This window comes from Paroedura picta, chromosome 9 (genome assembly GCF_049243985.1).
Source record: "Paroedura picta isolate Pp20150507F chromosome 9, Ppicta_v3.0, whole genome shotgun sequence".
Taxonomy (NCBI): domain Eukaryota; kingdom Metazoa; phylum Chordata; class Lepidosauria; order Squamata; family Gekkonidae; genus Paroedura; species Paroedura picta.
In genome coordinates this window covers 82,474,984-82,496,423 of record NC_135377.1, presented here as the reverse complement: position 1 = coordinate 82,496,423, position 21,440 = coordinate 82,474,984, and the positions used below count along the sequence as shown (strand labels likewise).

Here is a 21,440-nt window from a genome sequence, read left to right as displayed (position 1 = left end):
CCCTCCCACTCAAAAAAACGCCTTAAGCAAGCAAAAGAATGGTCTGAATGTATTCTGATTGAAGGATTTAGTTTTTCTTGTTGCTGAATGGCTCAAAATTTTGACGAGCCCTCGTACCTGTTTACTGCACTTGCCTGTAAGCGAACCATTGTGGTTGGAGCAGCCTTTCTCAACTTTTTTTTTTACCTTCAAGGAACCCCTAAAACATTCTTCAGGTTTCGAGAAACCCCAGCACTGACACGATTATGCAGGATATCATTGGGAAGTGTAGCTGTGTACATGCGCACATGAGGACCCTCCCCTTCCCACCTCATTGGCTATTTTGGGAGGGGGAGTTGGGTTAACATGACCCATTTGGGAAACCCTTCCAGGGCCGTTTAGGAACCCCAGGGTTTCATGAACCTCTGGTTGAGAAAGCCTAGGTTAGAATGTCAGACTTGCAGTTGGTATTAATCCCCACTCTGCAAGGGACACTTGCTGGGTGACGGTCCTAATCTCCTTCACAGATACTCCTTGGAGGATAAAGCCCAGAAAGGGAGAATGTTATATTCTACTTTGGGTCACCACTGGGTAGAAAAGGTGTATGAATTAGGCAAATAAAGAGAGAGACACCTCCTCTTCCTCGAGGAACTAAGAATACCTTGCATAATGTTCTCAACCTTTCTGCTTTCTCATCATTGCTCATGGTAAAAAGAAGTCGCTAACTCTAAACTGGGAAATTCCAGTAGATCTGGGGCTGACACTTGGGATGGTAGAATTTTGGGAAGGCAAGGATATAATGCCATAGCCTCCCCGCACCAAAGCTACCATTTTCTCCAAGGGAAGTGACCTCCATTGTCTGAAAATCAGTTGTAATTCTGAGGCCCATTCCGCACAAGGACCAATGTTGCTAATTGGTTCCTGATAGCGGAAACGCTATTTTTAAAACTGCAATCTCGGCGTTACGCATACCTGCCTTTGTAGTGGAATCCAGTAACGATTCAATTGTTTCCCACAGGTTTCCGGTCTCGCAAAAATCGCTAGAAAGGAAGCGATTTTTTCTGTCCTTTGTCCCGCCCCTGGCCATCAATCAAACGAACAGCCAATGGGTGGCTGTTATCATGCTCTCGAAAAGCCCCTTTCCCTTTAAGAAGGTTTTTTAAAAAAAGAAAAACACACGTTGCAACAAATATTCTTTGATTCCTCCTAATGTAGAGACCCATCTAGCTGGCGTGTGAGCTGGCGATTCATCGTTACGACACTCCCCCAAGTGAAACCCCCCCCCCCCGCACGGGCACGATTTTTGGCCGAAAATAAAGGGAACTTGCAAACGGGGCTGTGTTGTGCTTGGGGACTTAGGGGAGCTTTAAAGCACTTCTGTGGAGGGACTGTAGCCGGAGAAGCTTCGCTGGGTGAATGAAGGCTTGCTGGTTCGTTGCTTTCTGCTCGCTCCGAGAAAAAAAAATGGCGATTGTTTCGCCGGAAGTTCGGAGGAGAGAGCCAGGGGGAGGGACTTGGCTGGAACTGCAACAATGGGAACGCACAGGTCTTTTTCGTTAGTGTTGCAGATTGTTTGCAAGAGTGTAGCGCTTTTCGGAGGGTGAATCCACTTTTCTGGATTTCCCTTTAAGCCCTACAACGAATCGCTTTTTGCGGGACTGTTTCAGGAGTGTGGCAGATTGTGTGCGACGTCTTGCAGAACTGCAAATTAGTAGCGTTTACAATTTGCAAGCCTTTGGCAACATTGAAGTCGTGCGGAATGGACCTGAGAGATCTCCAGGCCACACGTTGAGGCGGGCAAAAGAATGGGAGGTCGCCTTTTTGTCTACTGAGACAGCCCTGAAAATCTTCCAATTGCCAGTGGGATGGCTGTGTGGATCTCTCACACCTGGACATCTGGTAGCAGTGATACTTCAGCTCTCTCTGCTTTGCAGAATTTTGGTCAGAAGTGACATCCCATTTTAAAAATTGGCATGAATCAGGGTGAGTAACTAACAGATGCTTAGAATGGCAGAATTGTCTGCACAGATAAAAAGGGGAAGAAGGGAGTTAATGTTCCAGCTTCCAGCATGTGTATTTCTGGTAACTGCCTCAGAGGAACTCATCTGAGTAAGTATCCCTGCCCAGAACACGGAGTTTGGCTCAGGTCTCGCCACTGAAGGTCTGAATTTGCACAGATATTACAGCCTTCAGCATCAACCGTGGGTTAAGGAAGCATGGAGACTCTGAGTTAATTTGAGCTCTTTATTGACCCCAGCTCATAGGTACAAGAGAAGTAAAACTGAACTGTGTAAACCCCCAGAACACCAAAACACCTAGTTTCTTTAAATGTCTTCTGGGCCAGATTAACTGCATCCAAGTGTACTAAAAGAACATGCAGATGTCATCTCTGAACCTCTGCCCATTATTTTTGACACTTCTTGGACAACAGGTGAGGTGCCAGATGATTGGAGGCGAGCAAATGTTGTCCCCATCTTGAAGAAAGGGGAAAAGGAGCATTTGAGTGACTATCAACCCATCAGCTTGACATCTGTAGCTGGCGAAATTTTGGAACAAATCATCAAAAAGTCAGTCCTTGAGCAGGTGGAACAGAGGGCTGTGATTTCTAAGACTCTGCATGGGTTTCACAAGAACTAGTCATGTCAGACCAACCTTACCTCTTTTTTTGAGAAAGTGACTACCTTGTTGGATCAGGGGAATGCTGTGGACATAGTTTATCTGGATTTCAGTAAAGCTTTTAATAAGTTTCCACATGATATTCTTGTTTACAAGTTTGTTTGGAGAGGAGGTGACTGAGAGGGGATCTAATAGCCATCTTCAAGTATTTAAAAGGCTGCCATATAGAGGATGGATCAGAGTTGTTCTCTTTTGCCCCAGAGGGACAGACCAGAACCAATGAGATGAAATTAATTCAAAAGAAATTCTGTCTAAACAACTGGAAGAATTTCCTGACAGAGCGGTTTCTCAGTGGAACAGGCTTCCTCATGAGGTGGTGGGTTCTCCCTCTTTGGAGATTTTTAAACAGAGGCTGGAGAGCCATCTGACGGACAGGCTGTTTCTGTGAAGGGTCAAGGGGGTGGCAGGTTACAATAGATGAGCAATAGGGTTGTGAGTGTCCTGCAAATTGCAAGGGGGTGGACTAGATGACCCGGGAGGTCCCTTCCAACTCTCTGATTCTATATATACAGCAGAGAACAATGGCAGATTCTCACACGCTATTAGTCAGTTTCACTTTGAACTGATTGGCTCTGGCAGTTGGGGTGCAGCCACACATTGGCCAATCGCGACTGGGCAAGTGTTCTAACTAGAAAGATTAAAAGAAGCTATATTATTTGAATTGTGTGTAGCCTCACAATAGGTTTCTCCAGTTGATGGCTGGAGATCTCCTGCTATTACAACTGATCTCCAGACCACAGAGACCAATTCCCCCTAGAGAAAAGGGCCACTTTAGAAGGTGGGCCCTGGGGCATTATACCCCACTGAAATCCCTCCCTCCAACCACACCCTTCTCAGAAGCTCCAGGTGTTTCCTGATCCAGAGCTGTCAATTGTATACGACCACCTCAGGCCACAGGGATAAGGTCAGGGCGTCTCCTTGGAGAGCTCACTAGCCACATACAAGCCTGGGAAATCTCATGCTCCGTGGGTAGCGCCTGCAAGTGTGGGACTAAAATCTGGAAGACCCAGGTTCGAATCCTCACTTGTGCTATGGAAGCTTCCTAGGTGACCTTGGGCCAGGCTTTTAGACCTCACAGGAGTTGTGAGGATAAAAAGGCATTCCTGGACTCTTGCTCTTTACTACCACAATTTAGTTGTCAGCACAGAGGGAGCTAAGGGTTATCGGATGTCCTCTTTTTAGGGAACATGTCCTCTTTTCTGCTGTCCATCCTCTTGGGGGCTGTTTTTAAAAACTGGACGAAAATGCCCTCCTTTGGGGCTGAAATGTTAGAAATATTCCCAGCCTGGTGGTAAGAGCTCCCGGGAGAGCTGGGGGCCTGATGAAGCTATCAACATTCCACAGGGCCTGTAAGAGGGAGCTCTTCCGCCAGGCTTTTGGTTGAGGCTGGGGAGGAAGAGCTGTCCCAGGTTCTACGAACTAGAGGTCCCGCCTAGTGGAAGGCCTGTGTGAGATCACTGGTTGGGCCAGAGTATGGATGCAGTCGGGGTTGGTGATCTAGGGCAGGGGTAGTCAACCTGTGGTCCTCCAGATGTCCATGGACTACAATTCCCATGAGCCCCTGCCAGCATTTGCTGGCAGGGGCTCATGGGAATTGTAGTCCATGGACATCTGGAGGACCACAGGTTGACTACCCCTGATCTAGGGGAAGGATGTCGGTTCCGCCATCTGTTGGAATTTTAGATTGTATTTTTATTTATTGGGGAATAATTAATGTTTTTTTAATGGGGATTCTTGTATTTTACCTTTTATCTTTTGTAAGCCACCTCGGGCCAACTTTGTCGGGAAGGGTGGGATATAAATTAAATAATAAATAGATAGTAGCAATGATCACAGCTTCAATTATAGGGGCATTTAAAATGAGATTGATTGTAGTGATAACTTGTATGAAGCAGCAGAACAAAAATTAAGTCCAGTAGCACCTTTAACAAAGTTTTATTAAAAGTCTAAGCCAGCCCTTCTCAATTGTTTTACCATTGAGAATCCCCTGAAATATTCTCCGGGCTTCAAGAAACCCCAGAAGTAGCCTGACGGTGTAGAATGTGGCTGGGAAGCAGAGCTGAGTTTGGGCCCACCTGGGGCCCCTCCCCTTCCAACCCCCTCCAGGCCCATCGGCCATTTTGGGAGGGGTGAGCAACATGACCATATATGTTTAACAAATTAAAAAATATATAAACATTAATTAAATGCCACCCATTTGGGAAACCCTTCCTCCGCCAGGCATTTGGTTGAGGTTGACCCAAACCATCACTTCCAATTGGCTCCCAAACCCCCCCCCCACACACACACACACAGTACAACTGCTACGAACATGCACAACCCACTGGGTCTCAGTAAGAGCTGAGCTTCCTTTGCAATTGCATTATTCTCTCATGTTATTATCATGTCAATGTTGTTGTTATAATATTATTGTTATTATCACCTGTTGTTCCCATATGTTATCTGTATCTTCTTCCCTGTTCCTTGTAAACTGCCCTGAGCCTTCGGGGAGGGCAGCATATAAATATAATCAATCAATCAATCACTACGTTTTCCATATGCACGAGCACGTCTTCAGAGACATTCACATGAAAGTGATCAGTCCACAGGTGTCAGTAGGTGAGCAGCAAATTATTATAAGCATAACAAAAGGGGCAAAACAGAATAAGACACTTAATGCATATGCTTGACATTCGTCTGGGTTTAATTCCGAGGAGAAACAGAGCTCATTTTCACACACACACACACTAAATAATACACTATTTTATGATTTATCGTGCGCTTGTGCAGCCGAGAGCCCCGAGGACTGCGCGGCGGCCAAGCAAGAGACCTTGGCAGGCGGGTTGCCCTGGCCTCCCTCTGGCGTTCCCGGAAGGCACTGCCGCCCCAATCCCCGGGGCCTCCCATCCAAATCCTGGCCACGGCGGACCCCGCTTCCCTTCCCAGATCTGGGGAGATGAGGGCGCTGCACTGGGAGTTAGGGAGCGCGCTACTTAGAGAGCCGGCTTAATTTCCTACAGTCGCCTGTTGCACTGTGCATCTGAAGACCGCCGGATGCCTTTGTCTTTGGGCTGTATTGCAAGGCCATTCCGGGAGAGAATAGCAGCGGCAGCAGCAGTTGGCCGGCCGGGGCTTCAGTCCTTTGGGCGCCCTTTGCGCCTGGGAGGGCGAGGCGAGGCGGCGGCCTCCGCAGCAGCCAGGCCGGAGGGGCGGGCTCGGGAGGGCGGGCGGGCGGGGAGGCAGAGGCGCCGCCTGCGGGCTTCCCGGCGCTGGCGAGGGCTGCGCGGCGGACTCAGCGCTGGGCGCCCGCGGGGACCGTCCGCCGCCTCCATGCCTGCCGCCGCCCGCCGCCGCCGCCGCCTCCTGGTGCCGCTGCCGCTGCTGCTGCCGCTGCTGCTCTCTCGCCTGGGCGACGCGCAGGTAAGGCGCCGCGTTCCCCGTTCCCCCGTCTCCCGTCTCCCGCCGGGAGGTTCTCAGGACCTCAGCCCGGGGCCTCTCCCGAGCGCCTTGCTCCTGCACGCGCAGAGCGCGGCGGGTTGCCAGCCTCCAGGTGGGGCCTGGGGACCCTGCAGAGTGACAGCTCCTCACCACGCTGCAGAGATCCCTTTCTCCGAGAAGAAAAGATGCTTCCGAGGGTGGGCTGCATGGACCCCAGGCACTATCCCCAAATCTCCAGGGGTTTCCCGACCTGGAGCTGGCAACCTTATCCTTCCCCTCCCAGGCCAAAGGAGTCAGCAAGTGCCTGGTGGGTTGCAGAAAAAACACGGTTTGAATCCAGGGGCACCTTGAAGGCCAACCGAGTTTGATTCTGGGCATTGGCTTTCCTGGGCATGCCCGCTTGCTCAGATGAAGGGTCTCCGAAACAGCTGCTAGCCAGGATGAAACTTGTCTGGTCTTCAAGGCGCCCCTGGACTCCAGCCTGCCCTGGAGGGTTCAGGGGCACTCCCTGGACAGTCTGCCTGGCACCTTTCCCTGCATGGCCACTCCAGAGGAGAGACGGACTGAGAATGCCCGAGATCTGACCCTCCCCAGTTTGGGTCATGAATGAGACGGCTGCCCTTTGAGACCAGGACCCCCACTCTGTCCCCTTTTTCTGAACGAAAGGTTTTGGGGCTGCAGAAGGGAAAGAGTGCTTGAGCCCTCTCCTGGTTTCAGCCGTAGGCCCCTCAAGAGCCAGCTTGGCGTAGTGCAGGGGTAGTCAAACTGCGGCCCTCCAGATGTCCATGGACTATAATTCCCAGGAGCCCCTGGGAATTGTAGTCCATGGACATCTGGAGGGCCGCAGTTTGACTACCCCTGGCATAGTGGGTGAAAGTGGCCGACTAGGATCAGGGAGACCTGGGTTCGAGTCCCCACTCATGCTCAGCCTCACCTACCTAACATGGTTGTTTTGTGGGGATAAAACAGAGAAGAGGCGAGTGGTGTCAGCTGCTTTGGGTGAAAGGTGAACGAGAAATAAAGTGAAACAAAACGAATATTAAAAACGACTCAGTATTGCAGCAGCTCTCCAGGGTCTGGGGGTGAGGGCTTTGACTGCGGTTGGAGGGGGGCCGTTTTGCAGGCCAGGCAGGTGCTCTACAGCTGAGCCACGGTTCTTCCCAAAGGGCCTTCCCAGGTCCTCCAGATCCACCACCTTGAAGCCACCAGCAGCAAAGAGGTCAGTCTCGGCTGGCTGAGTCGGTGAGCCCAGCACGGCTTTGCAGCAAGGGAGTCTGTCGGTGGGGACTGGTGGAAAAACAGCGCTGGCAGACGGCACCCCAAAGTGGCCACTGTGCGGTGTGCTCTGCAGTCATTTGGGGCTGACCCCTCGGTTCCCCCGACGGCGGTTGGCGTTGCAGCCCTTCCTAGCCAGCGCTTTTCCAAGTGGAAAGCCCTTCCAGTGATGTGGCTTTGACCACTTCCCTTGGGAAGCTTCCTGCAAAGGAAACTTTCGGCTCGGAGATGTTAATGCTGTTTCCGAAGCAGCAGGGCGGGTAGTCAGAACCTTCCCTCGTGGTTGGCTCTCTCAAAGTGCACATTCCGCCCTGGGATGCTTTCTGGAAAGGCCCCTTTTAATTTTCAACGATCGTGCTGCGGATTGACAACAAATCCCGAATCCAATCTCGCCGTAAAGATCTGGCTTCGGTTACTGCCGCACAATGTACTGCTCAAGTAGCTTCTGTCGCGTTGCGTTTGACCGAGTTAGGAACTGGGAAGTCTGTCTCGGCCGAGGGTCTTGTAGGCAGCCTGGTAGCTACTGGAGATAGCTTCTTCCAGCCTCGACCTTCCCAGTTGCTGATCATTTTGGCATACCTTGCAGGAGTGTTGTGAAGGTTAATACAAAATCGTTTACATCAGTTATTTTAACCCCTCTGAAAGTCCTCAGGGGACTGCTCTCTCACCGCTGTGTGTAGGACATGATGTTATCAGTTTGCTGCATATGTTATCCTCTCCTTGGTGCATTGTTTCTATGGATCTAATACCATTTTATTCATTCATTCATTCATTCATTCATTTATTTATTTATTTGATTTCTATAACGCCCTTCCATATGGCTCAGGGTGGTTTACATGCAACATCATAGGGGATACATGGAACGAGTCAACATACAGCATAGTCAGTATAAAATAATAACAATCCAACCGTGGTTCTAAACAAAACAACTTTTTCTTCCTTATATCTGGCCTCTGTCATGCCTCATGCACTGTGCTTGTTCAGATTTCTGTAATCCTATTTCTAGTGTACTTAGATGTAGGGTCACCAAGTCCCGTTCTCTCCCCCCCCCCCCGGCCCAGCCTCTGGCCATCAGCAGGGAATAGGGCAGTCTTGTTGCTGGCTGCAGGAGATTTGGGGATGGTGCCTGGGGAGGCCAGGGAACTCAGTGGGGTATAAGGCCCCAGAGACAGTTTCTCCAGGGGAACTGACCTCTGCCATCTGGAGATGACCTGTAATTCTGGGAGGGGTGGTCATGGGGAGCAAGTCCCCCCTTGAGGCTGGCATCCGTACTTAGAGGTCTTTTCTTATGGATTGTATCCATTTGCATGATGCAAGAATCTCAATGAAGAAGAATTGGTTCTTATATGCTGCTTTTCTCTACCCGGAGGCTCAAAGCAGCTTCCAATCGCCTTCCCTTTCCTCTCCCCACAGCAGACACCCTGTGGGGTAGGTGAGTATGAGAGAGTGCTGATATCACTGCTTGCTCAGAACAGTTTTATCAGTGCCGTGGCGAGCCCAAGGTCACCCAGCTGGTTGCATGTGGGGGAAGGCAGAATCAAACCTGGCATGCCAGATTAGAAGTCCGCACTCCTAACCACTACACCAAACTGGTGAGAAAGCTGAACTATGACGATAATAAATAAATGAAACCCCAGTCCTGCCAGTTTATTCACGCCACCTCACCCAGTTGCCTTCCTTATTACAGCCCTCCCCTTTGACTTCTTTCTCTGCAGATCCCATGATCTCCCACCTAGCCTCTCTGACAATCCCTTTTCACCAGTGGAAAAGATGCCTCTTGCCTCCTGTTGCATTGCAACATTTCTATTTAAGGCCTCCGGGGCTGGGATTAGTCACACGGCGGGCAAAAGGGTCACTGGGACCGCTTTCCCTGCCAGATCCCTTCTATATGGGAGAAGCGCTGGCCCCTAAATTCTTTCCTCCGGTGTATGTTTACCTGGCTTTTGAGGCCTCCACAGAAAAACCCACTCCTTGAAAAAGCCTACCAAAATTAAAACTGAGATTCTCTATTCAGTTTTAAAATCTTCTGTAACTCACTGAGATCGGAAGGGTGTCCGTATGCCCCTTTCCTCCTGCTGGCTTTGCGGAGGGGAGTAGGGAGTCGGTGGGACCTGGGCATCCCCTGAAACTCCAACTCATCTCCAACTACAGAGATCAGTTTTCCCCAGAGAAAATAGCTGCTTTGGAGGGAGGACTCTCTGGCATTGGGCCCAACCACGGTCCCTGGCCTCCCCAGACTCCACCCCAGATCTCCAGGGGTTTCCCAACTAGAATCTGTCAACCCTGCTCCCCCAGAGGCAGGGGGGGACCTGGCAACCCTAGATGGAAGTAGGGGGGGTCGCAGCTGCGGCAGGCTCCCACTTTGGTGGAGTTCCCTTCCTTTCTTCTGCCAATGAGGCCCTCAGGAGGGGAGCCTAGCCTTGGAACCCTGTCCCAGCCCTAATGGTAATCGGGAAGAGGGGATGGAAGGGTGATTGATGAGGATTCAGGAGGCCTGTCGACAAAGGCTTTGCAGCCCTGAATAGAAACCCACCTGTAATAACAACACAAATCCCCGTTCTACAAGTTCCTGGTCGCTCCAGCCAACAGTGTGAGGTCTGCAGCTAAGAACACGCAATTAGTCGTTCAGAGTCGCCCCAGGTAGCCCAATTCTTCCCCGTCTACTGTGATTCACTTAGTGTGGATGCATTTGCCAGTGTCCTCCGGCGCATATTCTGGGAGGGTCTCAGCACACTGATACAAAGGTTAACCTAGGTGAAGGGGTGGGTCAGGGTTTTTTAACCAGAGTTTCATGAAACCCCGGGTTGGGTGGGAGTTAATTATTTTAATATATTTTTTAAATTTGTTAAACATTTATTGAGTGATATGACCTTATATCAGGGGTAGTCAAACTGCGGCCCTCCAGATGTCCATGGACTACAATTCCCAGGAGCCCCTGCCAGCATTTGGGTAGAGAAAAGTGGCATATAAGAACCAACTCTTCTTCTTCTTCAGTAATCTCAGTGCTCTCTCAGCCTCACCTCCCTCTCAGGATGTCTGTTGTGGGGAGAGGAAAGGGAAGGTCACTATAAGCCGCTTTGAGACTCCTTCGGGTAGAGAAAAGCAGCACATAAGAACCAACTCTTCTTCTTCTTCAAGGGTAAAAAGGTTGAGATAGGCTCATCTGGATAGTTCCACCGCCTGCCACAGGATCCTGTGCCGTGCTCTCTCAACCCCACCAGTCTCACGAGGTGCCTGTTGTGAGGAGAACCAGCGTCTCATTGAGAACAGCAGACTCTAATCCGGAGAATCAGGTTCAATTCCCTTCTCCTCTTCCATGTGGAGCCTGCAGGGTGACAGTTCTCTCAGAGCTCTCTCAGCCCCACCCACCCCTTAAGATGCCTGTTGTGAGAAGAACCAACAAATTTTTATTCAAGGTATGAGCTTTCCTCAGATACAATGTCATATTGTTGCCAGGAGAGGAAGGGAAAGCAAATTATAAGCCTCTTTTAGAGTCCTTAAGACTCCTTAAGGTAATACCTAATGCCTCTTATGATGGACCCTTACACTTTCTCAATTGGAGCTAAATTTTCCCCTCTAAAATAAAATATTGTTCCCTCACAGACTGAGCAGCCCTTGTAGCATAGTTTCTTTGTTACAAAATAAAGCGACTGTCCCATCCTGTCACTGACAGATCTTGTTGGCTTTACTCAGACAGGGAACTTTTTGGGAAGTGGTGCCCTCTTTTCTTTTGTCAAAAACGGCACTGAGGCTTAGTTAACAATTGAACGAATAAAATATTTTATGTTACAAAGAGGAATAAGGTTGTTGGAATGAGGAAATCGGGCTTTTTATTATAAATCGAGTGTTATTCAGTTAGAAGTTCTTAGTTACAGGTTTTTAAATAAGTCTTAGGTTTTTCTTGCAGATTTTATGTTTTATTTTAGTCTGAGAGGTTTTGTTAAAAAAACATGTCTTTTTTATCTTTTTGTGTTCTACTCAACTATCCTGGCTTCTAGAAAGTGGGCACTCTTATCTAGTACCACCATTTTCTCTCTTCCTATAACTAGTAGTATCCCACTGTCTATTGAGGAGCCTAAAGTGCTTTCTCATGCACAAGTTTGAGGAAATCCTTACACCTAATTTCCTCTTTTTTTTGACTGGGCAGGAATCCTCTTCCCCTTAGAAGAATTCTCCATATAATGTGTCCTGAATTAGGAGTATAATCTCACTGCCCAAATCCCCACTGCCATATATCTGCCCAAATCCCCACAGGAGGCAGGAGAGTGCTCTCCCTCCCTCCCCCTCCCTTCAGGCCTGCTGCGAAGTAGCCTTTAACAGCCCCTGACTGAGGGGAGGGAGGTATTCCAAGAGCAACGCAGAGGAGCCTGAGGGCATTCCTTTTGAGGGTAGGGAACTTTCCCCTTCTGCCAAACAGTTGCCTGACAGGGAGGCCACAGTAAAGCCCCTTAAAATACTGCTCTAGATGGGGGTTAGACACAGCCAAGCCATGTGTCTTTCTTCTTTGCAACTCTCTGCAGATTTGAGGCCACTGCACAGCGTTATTCTGCAGACGAAACTGGTTCTTTTGTCTCCTGTTTCATCTGCACCACAACCCTGTGCTGTAGGCCTCAAGTCTTTCAATTCAACAACAACCCGTGTGGGAGGCCTTAAATGTTTCTTCTCTACCATAGCCCTGTCCAAAGTAGCCCTTTCTGCCTGGGGAGCTGATCTTTATACACTGCAGGTGAGCTGTAATTCCAGGAGCTCTCCAGGCCCCACCTGGAGGTTGGCTACTCCTGGGTTGGAAATATTCCTGGAGGTTTGGAGGTGGGACTTCAAAATCGTACAATGCCTCAGAGTCCAGCCTTCAAAGGAGCCATTTTTGCCTGCAGTTGTGAGGGAGTGGTGCAGGTGTGTCCCTCCTGGGCTATGGGCTTATGGCCAGCCCTTACCAGCAACTGTTTGTATTCTGGGGCGCAGACAGGCAGACCAGCACCAGTCCTGTGAGTCTGGAAAGTGCAGGAAGATGTAAATAAATATTTACAGCCTGAAATAGTGAACAAGTAAATACCTGGAGACACATGGTAACTGAAATGATTTATTGGCCTGGCAAATAACCTTGGCCTGGCAAATAAAAAACCAGTATAAAAAACTGCAGTATAAAAAATTGCTGTGCACAGAGAGTCTTCCCTTAGGGTTGCCAGATTCCCTGTGAGGCTCGCTACCCCACCTCCCTCATGGGGAGTCTGCTATGGGGAGAGAAAGGGAAGGCGATTGGAAAATGCTTTGCCTCTAGTAAGGTTATAAAGTAAGCTATAGTTTGCAAGAATATGCATGCTGTGGTATACACAAAAAGTGAGGCATAAACAAATACTTTTTGGATATAAACTTTCCAGTGTCTGGACTGTTGTACTCTACCCTGAGCCTTCAGGGAAAGGGAGAGGGCTAAAAATACAATAATAAATCAAATGCACATGCTGTATATTTGCGATCAACTTATTAGCCAGCTTATGGAAACTGCATAGGGTTTTCAAGAGATGAAGTTGGTTCTTCTGTGCCACTTTTCTCTACCCAAAAGAGTCTCCGAGCGGCTTACAGACACCTTCCCTTTCCTCTCCCCACAACAGACACCCTGTGAGGTGGGTGAGGATGAGAGAGCCCTGAGATTACTGAAGAAGAAAAGTTGGTTCTTATATGCCTCTTTTCTCTACCTGAAGGAGTCTCAAAGTGGTTTACAGTCGCCTTCCCTTTCCTCTCCCCACAACAGACACCCTGTGAGGTGGGTGAGGATGAGAGAGCCCTGAGATTACTGAAGAAGAGTTGGTTCTCATATGCCGCTTCTCTCTACTCGAAGGAGTCTCAAAGTGACTTAAAGTCGCCTTCCCTTTCCTCTCCCCACAACAGACACCCTGTGAGGGAGGTGAGGCTGAGAGAGCCCTGAGATTACTGAAGAAGAAAAAGAGTTGGCTCTTATATGCCGCTTTTCTCTACCTGAAGGAGTCTCAGAGTGGCTTACAGTCGCCTTCCCTTTCCTCCCTATAACAGGCACAGATTCTTCTTGCTAGAAAGAATGTCCATATTGCTGAAAAAGTGGCCAAGTGGCCAAGGCTGAATCCTGGACGTTGAGAGAACTGTGTGAAAACAACCAAGTTTTTGTTTTAATGCCTGTATTACTGAATGGTCTGTTGACCAGATCATGAAGCCATCTGTGACAGGGATGCACCCTGGTGCAAAACAAGGTCCCTTCTTCACAGGACAAAAGGAACCCCTCGGGTGAGGGGAAAGAACCGTGTGTTTCCTAAGCTTCCCATCCTACTTACCTAGGACCCAGAGGCAAGAGAATACACAGCTCTGTCCTCTCCTAAAATCCAGGTTCAGATGGGGGAACACGTAGAACAGCCCCTTACCTTTCTCTGGCAAAGTTAAAGAGAGGAGCAGTAAAATGAGAGGGCATTTCCCCCTTTTAATTTCTCCAAGAACCTTTTCCCATGCTTTGAGGGCATCTCAACATGGGTGATTCTCGGCTGTCCGTCAAGGAGGGTGGTCTAAATTCTTCCAGGTTTCCCGTTTCCCAGACTGAGTCACTCACTTCCCATGTAAGGCTAGGCTACTCTGCAAGGGGGTAAGAACGGAACAGTTTGGAGGCTTGTGTGATCGGCAACTAAAAGTGAGACTGCGGCCAAGGAATCAGAAGGAGATAGAGATTGAGGAGGGCAGCCGTGAGGCCATGAGGAAAGATCCTTAAGTGCAAAGAATGTGCTCCTTGCAACTGGGATGAAGATGAATTCATATAAGCTTTCCAATTTTGGCATAATGCTCTAAGAGTTAGAAAGAAATTAGGCTCGATTAGGCAAGTGTTGTAGATATTCTGGAATCTCTCCAATTCCTACCCCCCCCCCCCATGGCTTCAAAAAAAATTCCCCTTTTTTTTATACCTACCACATAGGGTTGCTTTTGTGGCAATGGCCTTCGTCTGCTAGGTTGGAATGAAAACCAGAGTCCTGTTAGGTTTGCCAAATCCCAGGTGGCCACAACAAAGGAAAGAAGAGTGAATCCAGACCTCAATTTACCTGGGCTCTGTGAGTTTTGTAATTTCAAAGAAATTGACTCAAGAAGTATTTGAGTATTTAAAAAGATTTATTGTACAGCCATTTCATTGTTCCTTTTCTTTGTAAAGGTAAAGGTAAAGGTGTCTCCTGTGCAAGCACCGAGTCATGTCTGACCCTTGGGGTGACCTCGGAAGGATGGAAGGCTGAGTCAACCTTGAGCTGGCTGCTGGGATTGAACTCCCAGCCTCATGGGCAAAGCTTTTAGACGGCTGCCTTACCACTCTGCGCCACAAGAGGCTCTCCTTTTCTTTGTAGTGCTGGCTTTATGGGATCTTCGTTTTCTTTTTCAAAGTCCCTGGTGGGGGCAGGGGATGCCCCTCCTCCAGTTCCTATCTTCTCCCCCCCCCATACATACATACAGAGAGAGAGAGAGAGAGAGAGAGAGAGAGAGAGAGAGAGAGTTCCAAATATTGGTGAGAAAAACTGATTTTAATCCAATGTTGTAGTCTTACAAGAAATGCTTACTGAAAGGAACAAGGGGATAACTCTAGGAATAGAGTTTGTAATGATTCCTAGAACTACTTCCTGTCATTTCCATTTTTAAGAAGAAGTGACGTTAGTCAGCACACGATGTGCCCCCGCAACCTTCTTGCTGCCTGATCTGAGATGGGTAGATCCTGTGGGGATACTACCCCTTGGCCAGAGAGAGGGGCGGGGGTGCTGAGCGGGTGGGACATTTTCCCCAGATTCCTGGCAACCCTGGATGCAGGGGGAATCTCTCCCCATAATCACAGAGTTAATGAGAAAAGATGAGATGGGAGCAAACGCTGGCCTCCTTCTACCTTGGGGAAGCTGATGTGAGGAGCACGGCTGAATCCAGACTACAGTTTGTCAGGCACAACGGTGTGATTTTTATGAATGCTCTCTAAAACTGCTCTTTGAAATGCATTTTGCATTCCAAATTGGATTTGAGCACTGGATGAAATCGGTGTGCATGTGTACGCACGTCCATGTGTTAATTATTCATGAAAGGCCCAGAGTCTGTGCCTTCCCAAAACATCTCAGGATTACCCAGCTCAGTTGCCTCTTCTCAAATCTGCCCTATAAAACTGGCACTTCCTCTCTGATTCTTACTAGGTTTTTGGGCTTCAGCCAAGCCTACGGTAGCAAGTTCCTCATTCTAATTTGGTACCTAAGATAAAGAGTGCTTTAGTCTTCCAACACATGCTGTAACATGATGGGGGTGTGTGTGTGCGAGAGAGAGAGAGAGAGAGAGAGAGCACAGAGGCTGTTTTGTTTTTGTTTTTTACTTACTATATCTACAGGAAATTATATCTGTCCCAATTTCCTTATAACACTGACCTACAATTAAACATCTGTTGGCTGCTGCATTAGATCTAGACTGGTGGCCTGTACAATATGGGAGGATCTGTATTTGGTTTTGTTTATTTATTTTGAAGTTCATATTCCACCTTGGCTTCAAAACTCAGGGCGGATTACAGAATTATAAAATACCCAAATACAATGAGCTTTAAATTTCTCAAACTAAATCCAAAATCTAAACATTTCAGGGCAGCTGGAAATGGACAGCAAATTGATCTGAGGTGCTTTGGAATCCAGTCTCCAATTCTGGTCACCCTATCCTGAAAGGACATTGCAGAGGTGGCAAAAGTCCAGAGGGGGGCAAGCAAGATGATGTAGGGGTTGGAGCACCTTCCCTGGGAGGAAAGGTTGAAGAATTGGGGACTTTTCCTTTTAGAAAAGAGACAACCGGGGGTGGGACGGGAATGAAAGATGATAAAATCATGCATGGGGTGGAGAGAGCTGGCAAAGAGAACTTTTTCTACCTCCCCCAAAATACTAGAACTTGAGGACAGCCAAGGAAGCTGATGGGCAGTAGGTTTAGGATGGCCACTGCTTTACACAGAGAGGAATTGAAATGTAGAATTGGCTGCCTGAGGATCTTGTGCTAGCTGCAGGAATAAAGAGCTCTAAAAGCGGATTGGACTCATGGAGGATAAATCAGTGGCTACTAGCCATGGAGGTAGCTAAGGAGAACCTCCATGTTCAGAGACAGTAATCCTCTGAATTCCAGAGCCAGGAGGCAACATCAGGGAAATTCCTCAGCCTCTCTGTCCTTCCAATTCCAACAGCACGCTGGCTCTTTGAGAGCTTTTGTTACTGATGCGTTGAGATTAGCCAGGCTGTAAATGACACCTCACTCCACGCCTCTCTGATAAGTAGGTTTATTCCATGAAGAGTGCTTTTTTAAAAACAAAGTATTCAGAAATACAAGCTCTGCACCTGCTCTGGATCTGTCTAGCCCAGGGGTAGTCAAACTGCGGCCCTCCAGATGTCCATGGACCACAATTCCCAGAAGCCCCTGCCAGCAAATGCTGGCAGGGGCTTCTGGGAATTGTGGTCCATGGACATCTGGAGGGCCGCAGTTTGACTACCGATTCCTGCCACGCCCATCTCACGTAAGGAAAGAGTAGACTATTGTAAAATCATCTAAGCACAAACCATTGTCATCTTGTCTCAACAGGTAATGCTTGTATTTTGCACCTTCATTGAAAACTGGGGAGTTATGCATTCATGTGCACTGGAACTCCAAAATATGCATTTTGCCTTTTTCAGACAGCTTGGCGATATTGAGACGATGGTGCAGAGCTTGCTGTCTCAGTTTACACACAGAAGCAGAGCACCTGGGAAGGGTTTCTTAGTCTGTGTAATGTGGAGAAATGCTCTGGTTGGGACCAGGGATTTTCTAAGTGTATTCTGTGCATTCTGTGGCAAATTTCCTCATTTTGCCTGCACACACAGCACATTAGTGAGCCAACACATTCACCTTCCCTTTCCTCTCCCCACAACAGGCACCCTGTGAGGGAGGTGAGGCTGAGAAAGCCCTGATATTACTGAAGAAGGTTGGTTCTTATATGATGCTTTTCTCTACCCGAAGGAGTCTCAAAGCGGCTTACGTTCACCTTTCCTTTCCTCTCCTCACAACAGACACCCTGTGAGGTGGGTGAGGCTGAGAGAACCCTGAGATTACTGAAGAAGAAGAGTTGGTTCTTATATACCGCTTTTCTCTACCTGAAGGAGTCTCAAAACGGCTTACAGTCGCCTTCCCTTTCCTCTCCCCACAACAGACACCCTGTGAGGTGGGAGAGGCTGAGAGAGCCCTGATATTCCTGCTTGGTCAGAACAGCTTTATTAGGGCCGTGGCGAGCCCAAGGTGACCCTGCTGGCTGCATGTGGGGGAGTGCAGAATCGAACCCGGCATTCCAGATTAGAAGTCCGCACTCCTAACCACTACACCAAGCTGGCTCTCTGGTGAAAAAAGCTGTTTTATTGACTCAGCCCTTCCTCCAAGTGAGGTCTGTTCCATAGGGTGGAAAACCAACTGGTACCAAATATAGATTCAAGTGGGTAGCCATGTTGGTCTGATTTATCACAATGAAATCAGAGTCCAGTAGCACCTTTAAGACCAACAAAGATTTATTCAAGGTGTGAGCTTCAAGTGCAGGCAATCTTCCTCAGACAGTGGAACATGGATCATAAGAGTATAGCTATAAGGAAAAAGTTAATTAGTTACAAATTAGTAAATTGTGACATTTTCATTTCTCCAATGTTTTTGTGAACTACAACTGAACCCAAAGGACTGATTAGCTTTTTAAACAAAGAATTATCATCATATTGTATAATTTAGATGTTATGACAGAGTTTCCCAAATTTTGTTGTGCTACCAACGATGTGATGGATGGCAAAGCTAACATGCTTTTTGTTGAATATTCAACTGGAGTGGAAGCAAAAGAGGCCTCATCAGGCTGAGGGACACAGCCAGGGATTCCCAACCGCCGCAAGGCTACAGCGAGCGACAATATAGAAATCTAATAATAAATAAAAATAGTGTTGCAGTACCATACAATACAGAGAAAAGCAGAACCTTTCCAAGGCAATTGGTGCAATAAATTTTATATATTGATAATTTTTTAAGGACCAACCTTGGTCCTTAAATTATCAAATTATCAAAATTATCAAATTATCAAAAAAAATTATCAAAAAAATTATCAATTGCCTTGGAAAGGTTCTGCTTTTCTCTGTTTATGTTTTGAACCTTTCTTCCCTTTTTCCGTATCGTAGTACCATACAATACTGCAAAGGGCCCTCAATGGTACCGCAATGTGAGGTTGTTTTCAAAATGGCAGCTGGGGAGAGCTCAAGCGTTGTGTGAGAGAAGATGCTGGACTAGATGGACTATTGGTCTAATCCAGCTGGGCTCTTCTGGTGTTCGTATGAAGGCCTCAGCCTCTGTGCTCTGTTGTTGGCTATTCAGGTTGGCCACTGTATGAGACAAGAGGCTGGACTAGATAGACATTGGTTTAATCCAGCAGCTGTCTTCTTAGGTTCTTATCAGGGGAGGTCCTTGGCCTCTATGCCCTCTTGTTGGCCTTCCAGAGGGATTGCTGAGACAGGATGCTGGACTAGGTGGACTATTGGTCTGATTCAGCAGGGCTCTTCTTGTTTTCTTACGCAGTGGTCCCCAACCTTTTTATCACCTGGGACCACTCAACGCCGGGGACCACTTACCAGGGACCACTCAACGCCTTTTACTGAGGCCCGGGGGGGGGGGGGTAGTTTACTCCTCTACTCTCAACCACTGCCCTGATGCTCTCTGATCGCTATGGTAATGTTTAAACATCCTTTCAAAATAAGATACAGTCACGCCACAACAATGAAGTGTGTTGTAAAGGGCCGGGGGAGATGAAGTAAAGGGCCGGGGGGGGGGGGGGAAGGCGTCCTTCGGGGCCCACCTCCAATTAGTTGAAGGACCACATGTGGTCCGCGGCCCTCAGGTTGGGTATCACTATTCTTACGAGTACCAGACTCTGATTGGTGCACTTTCCCTACCTCACATCCTTAAAGCAACACACAGTGCTAGGAGTTTGGAAATTGTGTCAACTGGGGGCCAAAACAGTCAAATTGTTTCCTCAGGCAGTTGACATACCATTGCATAGCAACTGTCAAAAACGGCCCTTCTAAAGTGTTTTTCCTTCTTGCCTCCATCTGGGCTACCGTTTGTACGGTTTGTACATTCTTAGGACTGCTTTATTGGTTGGGACGCTTATAATGCATTCGTTGTCATCAGGAGGAATTAGGATCCGGGAGCCCTGAGAAAAAGAGTCCTCTCCTCTGGGTTGGTGGTAGCTCTTTGCGTTTCCAGAGTTCTTCATGGGATGGAAACTTTATGATGTGGTTTGTAGGAGCCACATTGGAAAGCTGGTGTCATGGAAACCATTTCCGTCATGGTTTAGGGCTTGTTTTGGATTAAAGTCCTGGAAGTAAATGTCTGGGCCCACAGGAACTCTTCTGGGCCCTGGTTGACAGTGCATAGGGCTCTCAAGATGACTTTTGAATTTTTTTTTCTGCTGTTGGCTGAAATGTACAAAAAGACTGTTCGTAATGTGGCATAGATTTTCAAAACAGAATCCTGGGTTCTGTTGCCCATTTTTGCTGAACATTTGTAACTTTAAAGATGCATTTTTCCTCTTTTCATTTGGTAATTTTTACATTTATACCCCACTTTTCACTACCCAAAGGAGTCCCAGAGCAGCTTACAAATACCTTTTCCTTCCTCTACCCACAACGGATAAGTGGGTGGTGTGCTCAAGCGACTGTGAAGTGGGTGGTGTTGTGCATGTAGACCCGTTGGAGACCTGAGCTTGAGGTCCAAAGCAAGATTGCAATCCTGCAGTTGTGATTGGCCAACGCACAGCTGGATCCCGACTGCCGTCCAATCAATTCATAGTGAATCTGACCACTGGTGGGAACCTCACTTGTATATATGTTGGCATTTTCAGGGGTTTCTCAGTTCAGTTCTGATCTTCTGTACCTTAGAGCTGGGGTCAATAAAGAGCTGAAATGAACATGCCATGTCTGCGCCTCCTTAACCTACGGATTTAGCAGGTGGGACTGAGAGAGCTCTGAGAGAACTTCTATGTGAGAACAGCTCTAAAAGATATGTGACTGGCCCAAAGTCACCTGTCCCTTTATCTTGTGTTTCCAGCAGTATAACAATCAACAATAAGGTGATCTGATAAAATCCTTTGGTTTTATTAGCTTTCTGCATATTTGCCACAGTTCCTTAGTAATCGGCAGAAGTTGGAAAAGGGAAAGGCCAGGTTTCTGATGCACTTGGCTAAAAGTACAGGGTCACCCTGGCAGGCTGTGTGTGTGTGAGAGAAAGAGAGAGAGAGAGAGGGGTGCTTGCTTATGTTTCTCAGGAGACCACACCTGTGAATCTTGGAGGCTCTTTCTCCTTGTCCCAGATGGTTACGGTTACATGCACGCACTTTAAACTAATGTTACCTTTCAAAACAATGAAATTATCTCCCCAGCCTAATAACTCAAGAGCCTTCTGGTTATTGGTCAGAATGGATATGCCTACAGGCCTATGGAAACCCCCTATGGAAAGCTCTCTCAGCTTTTATGTTCCTTCCAAAAAGAAAGGGACCTCTGCAACTCTATCCTCAGTCAGTGATGTGTATCTGTCTCTGAATAGTCGCTTGAGTGCAAAGTAATCTTAGCAGTCCATGACACACCATTTCTGGTGCATGAGAATCGCCCAGGAGCACCATAAATCAATGTTTCTGGAAAAACCACTCTCAGTGAGAACTTATTTTGGTTCTGTTGCTCCTTCCAACATGCCCCTTTGCCTGAACTTGATTGTCTGTATCCTAAAGGGAGGGAGATGCATAACTAATATGCTTCATCTGTTCTGGCTGCGACTGGTGCCGGCAAAGATTCTGACTGCCAGATGGTGCGTGTCCATGTGAACTGAAGAGGTTACTCTTTGCAAGAGTGCAAAGTGACAATAAAAGTGCCTTTGAGTGTCTAGTGAGCCTTATTGTGTACACGTGTGGGTACAATTCATGCAGGTCTGAATGTAGAAGGTAATAATGTTAACACACACACCCCCACCAGAGGTGGCAACCTGAAACTTGTTGAGTTAAATGTTTTTGCAAATATTTGACGTGGACGCACAGAAGCTTTATGGGGTCT

General features: G+C 47.8%; 1 protein-coding gene across 1 annotated transcript in view; it reads left to right on the top strand.

The window, feature by feature from the left end:
- Positions 1-5,903: 5,903 nt before the first annotated feature.
- TNFRSF11A (TNF receptor superfamily member 11a) overlaps positions 5,904-21,440 on the top strand; it is a 39,954-nt gene continuing 24,417 nt past the window's right edge. The window contains exon 1 of the mRNA XM_077353423.1: positions 5,904-6,054. Within this exon, the coding sequence (XP_077209538.1) occupies positions 5,965-6,054 (90 nt within the window). The 5' untranslated portion in view covers positions 5,904-5,964. The remainder of the gene's footprint in view (positions 6,055-21,440) is intronic.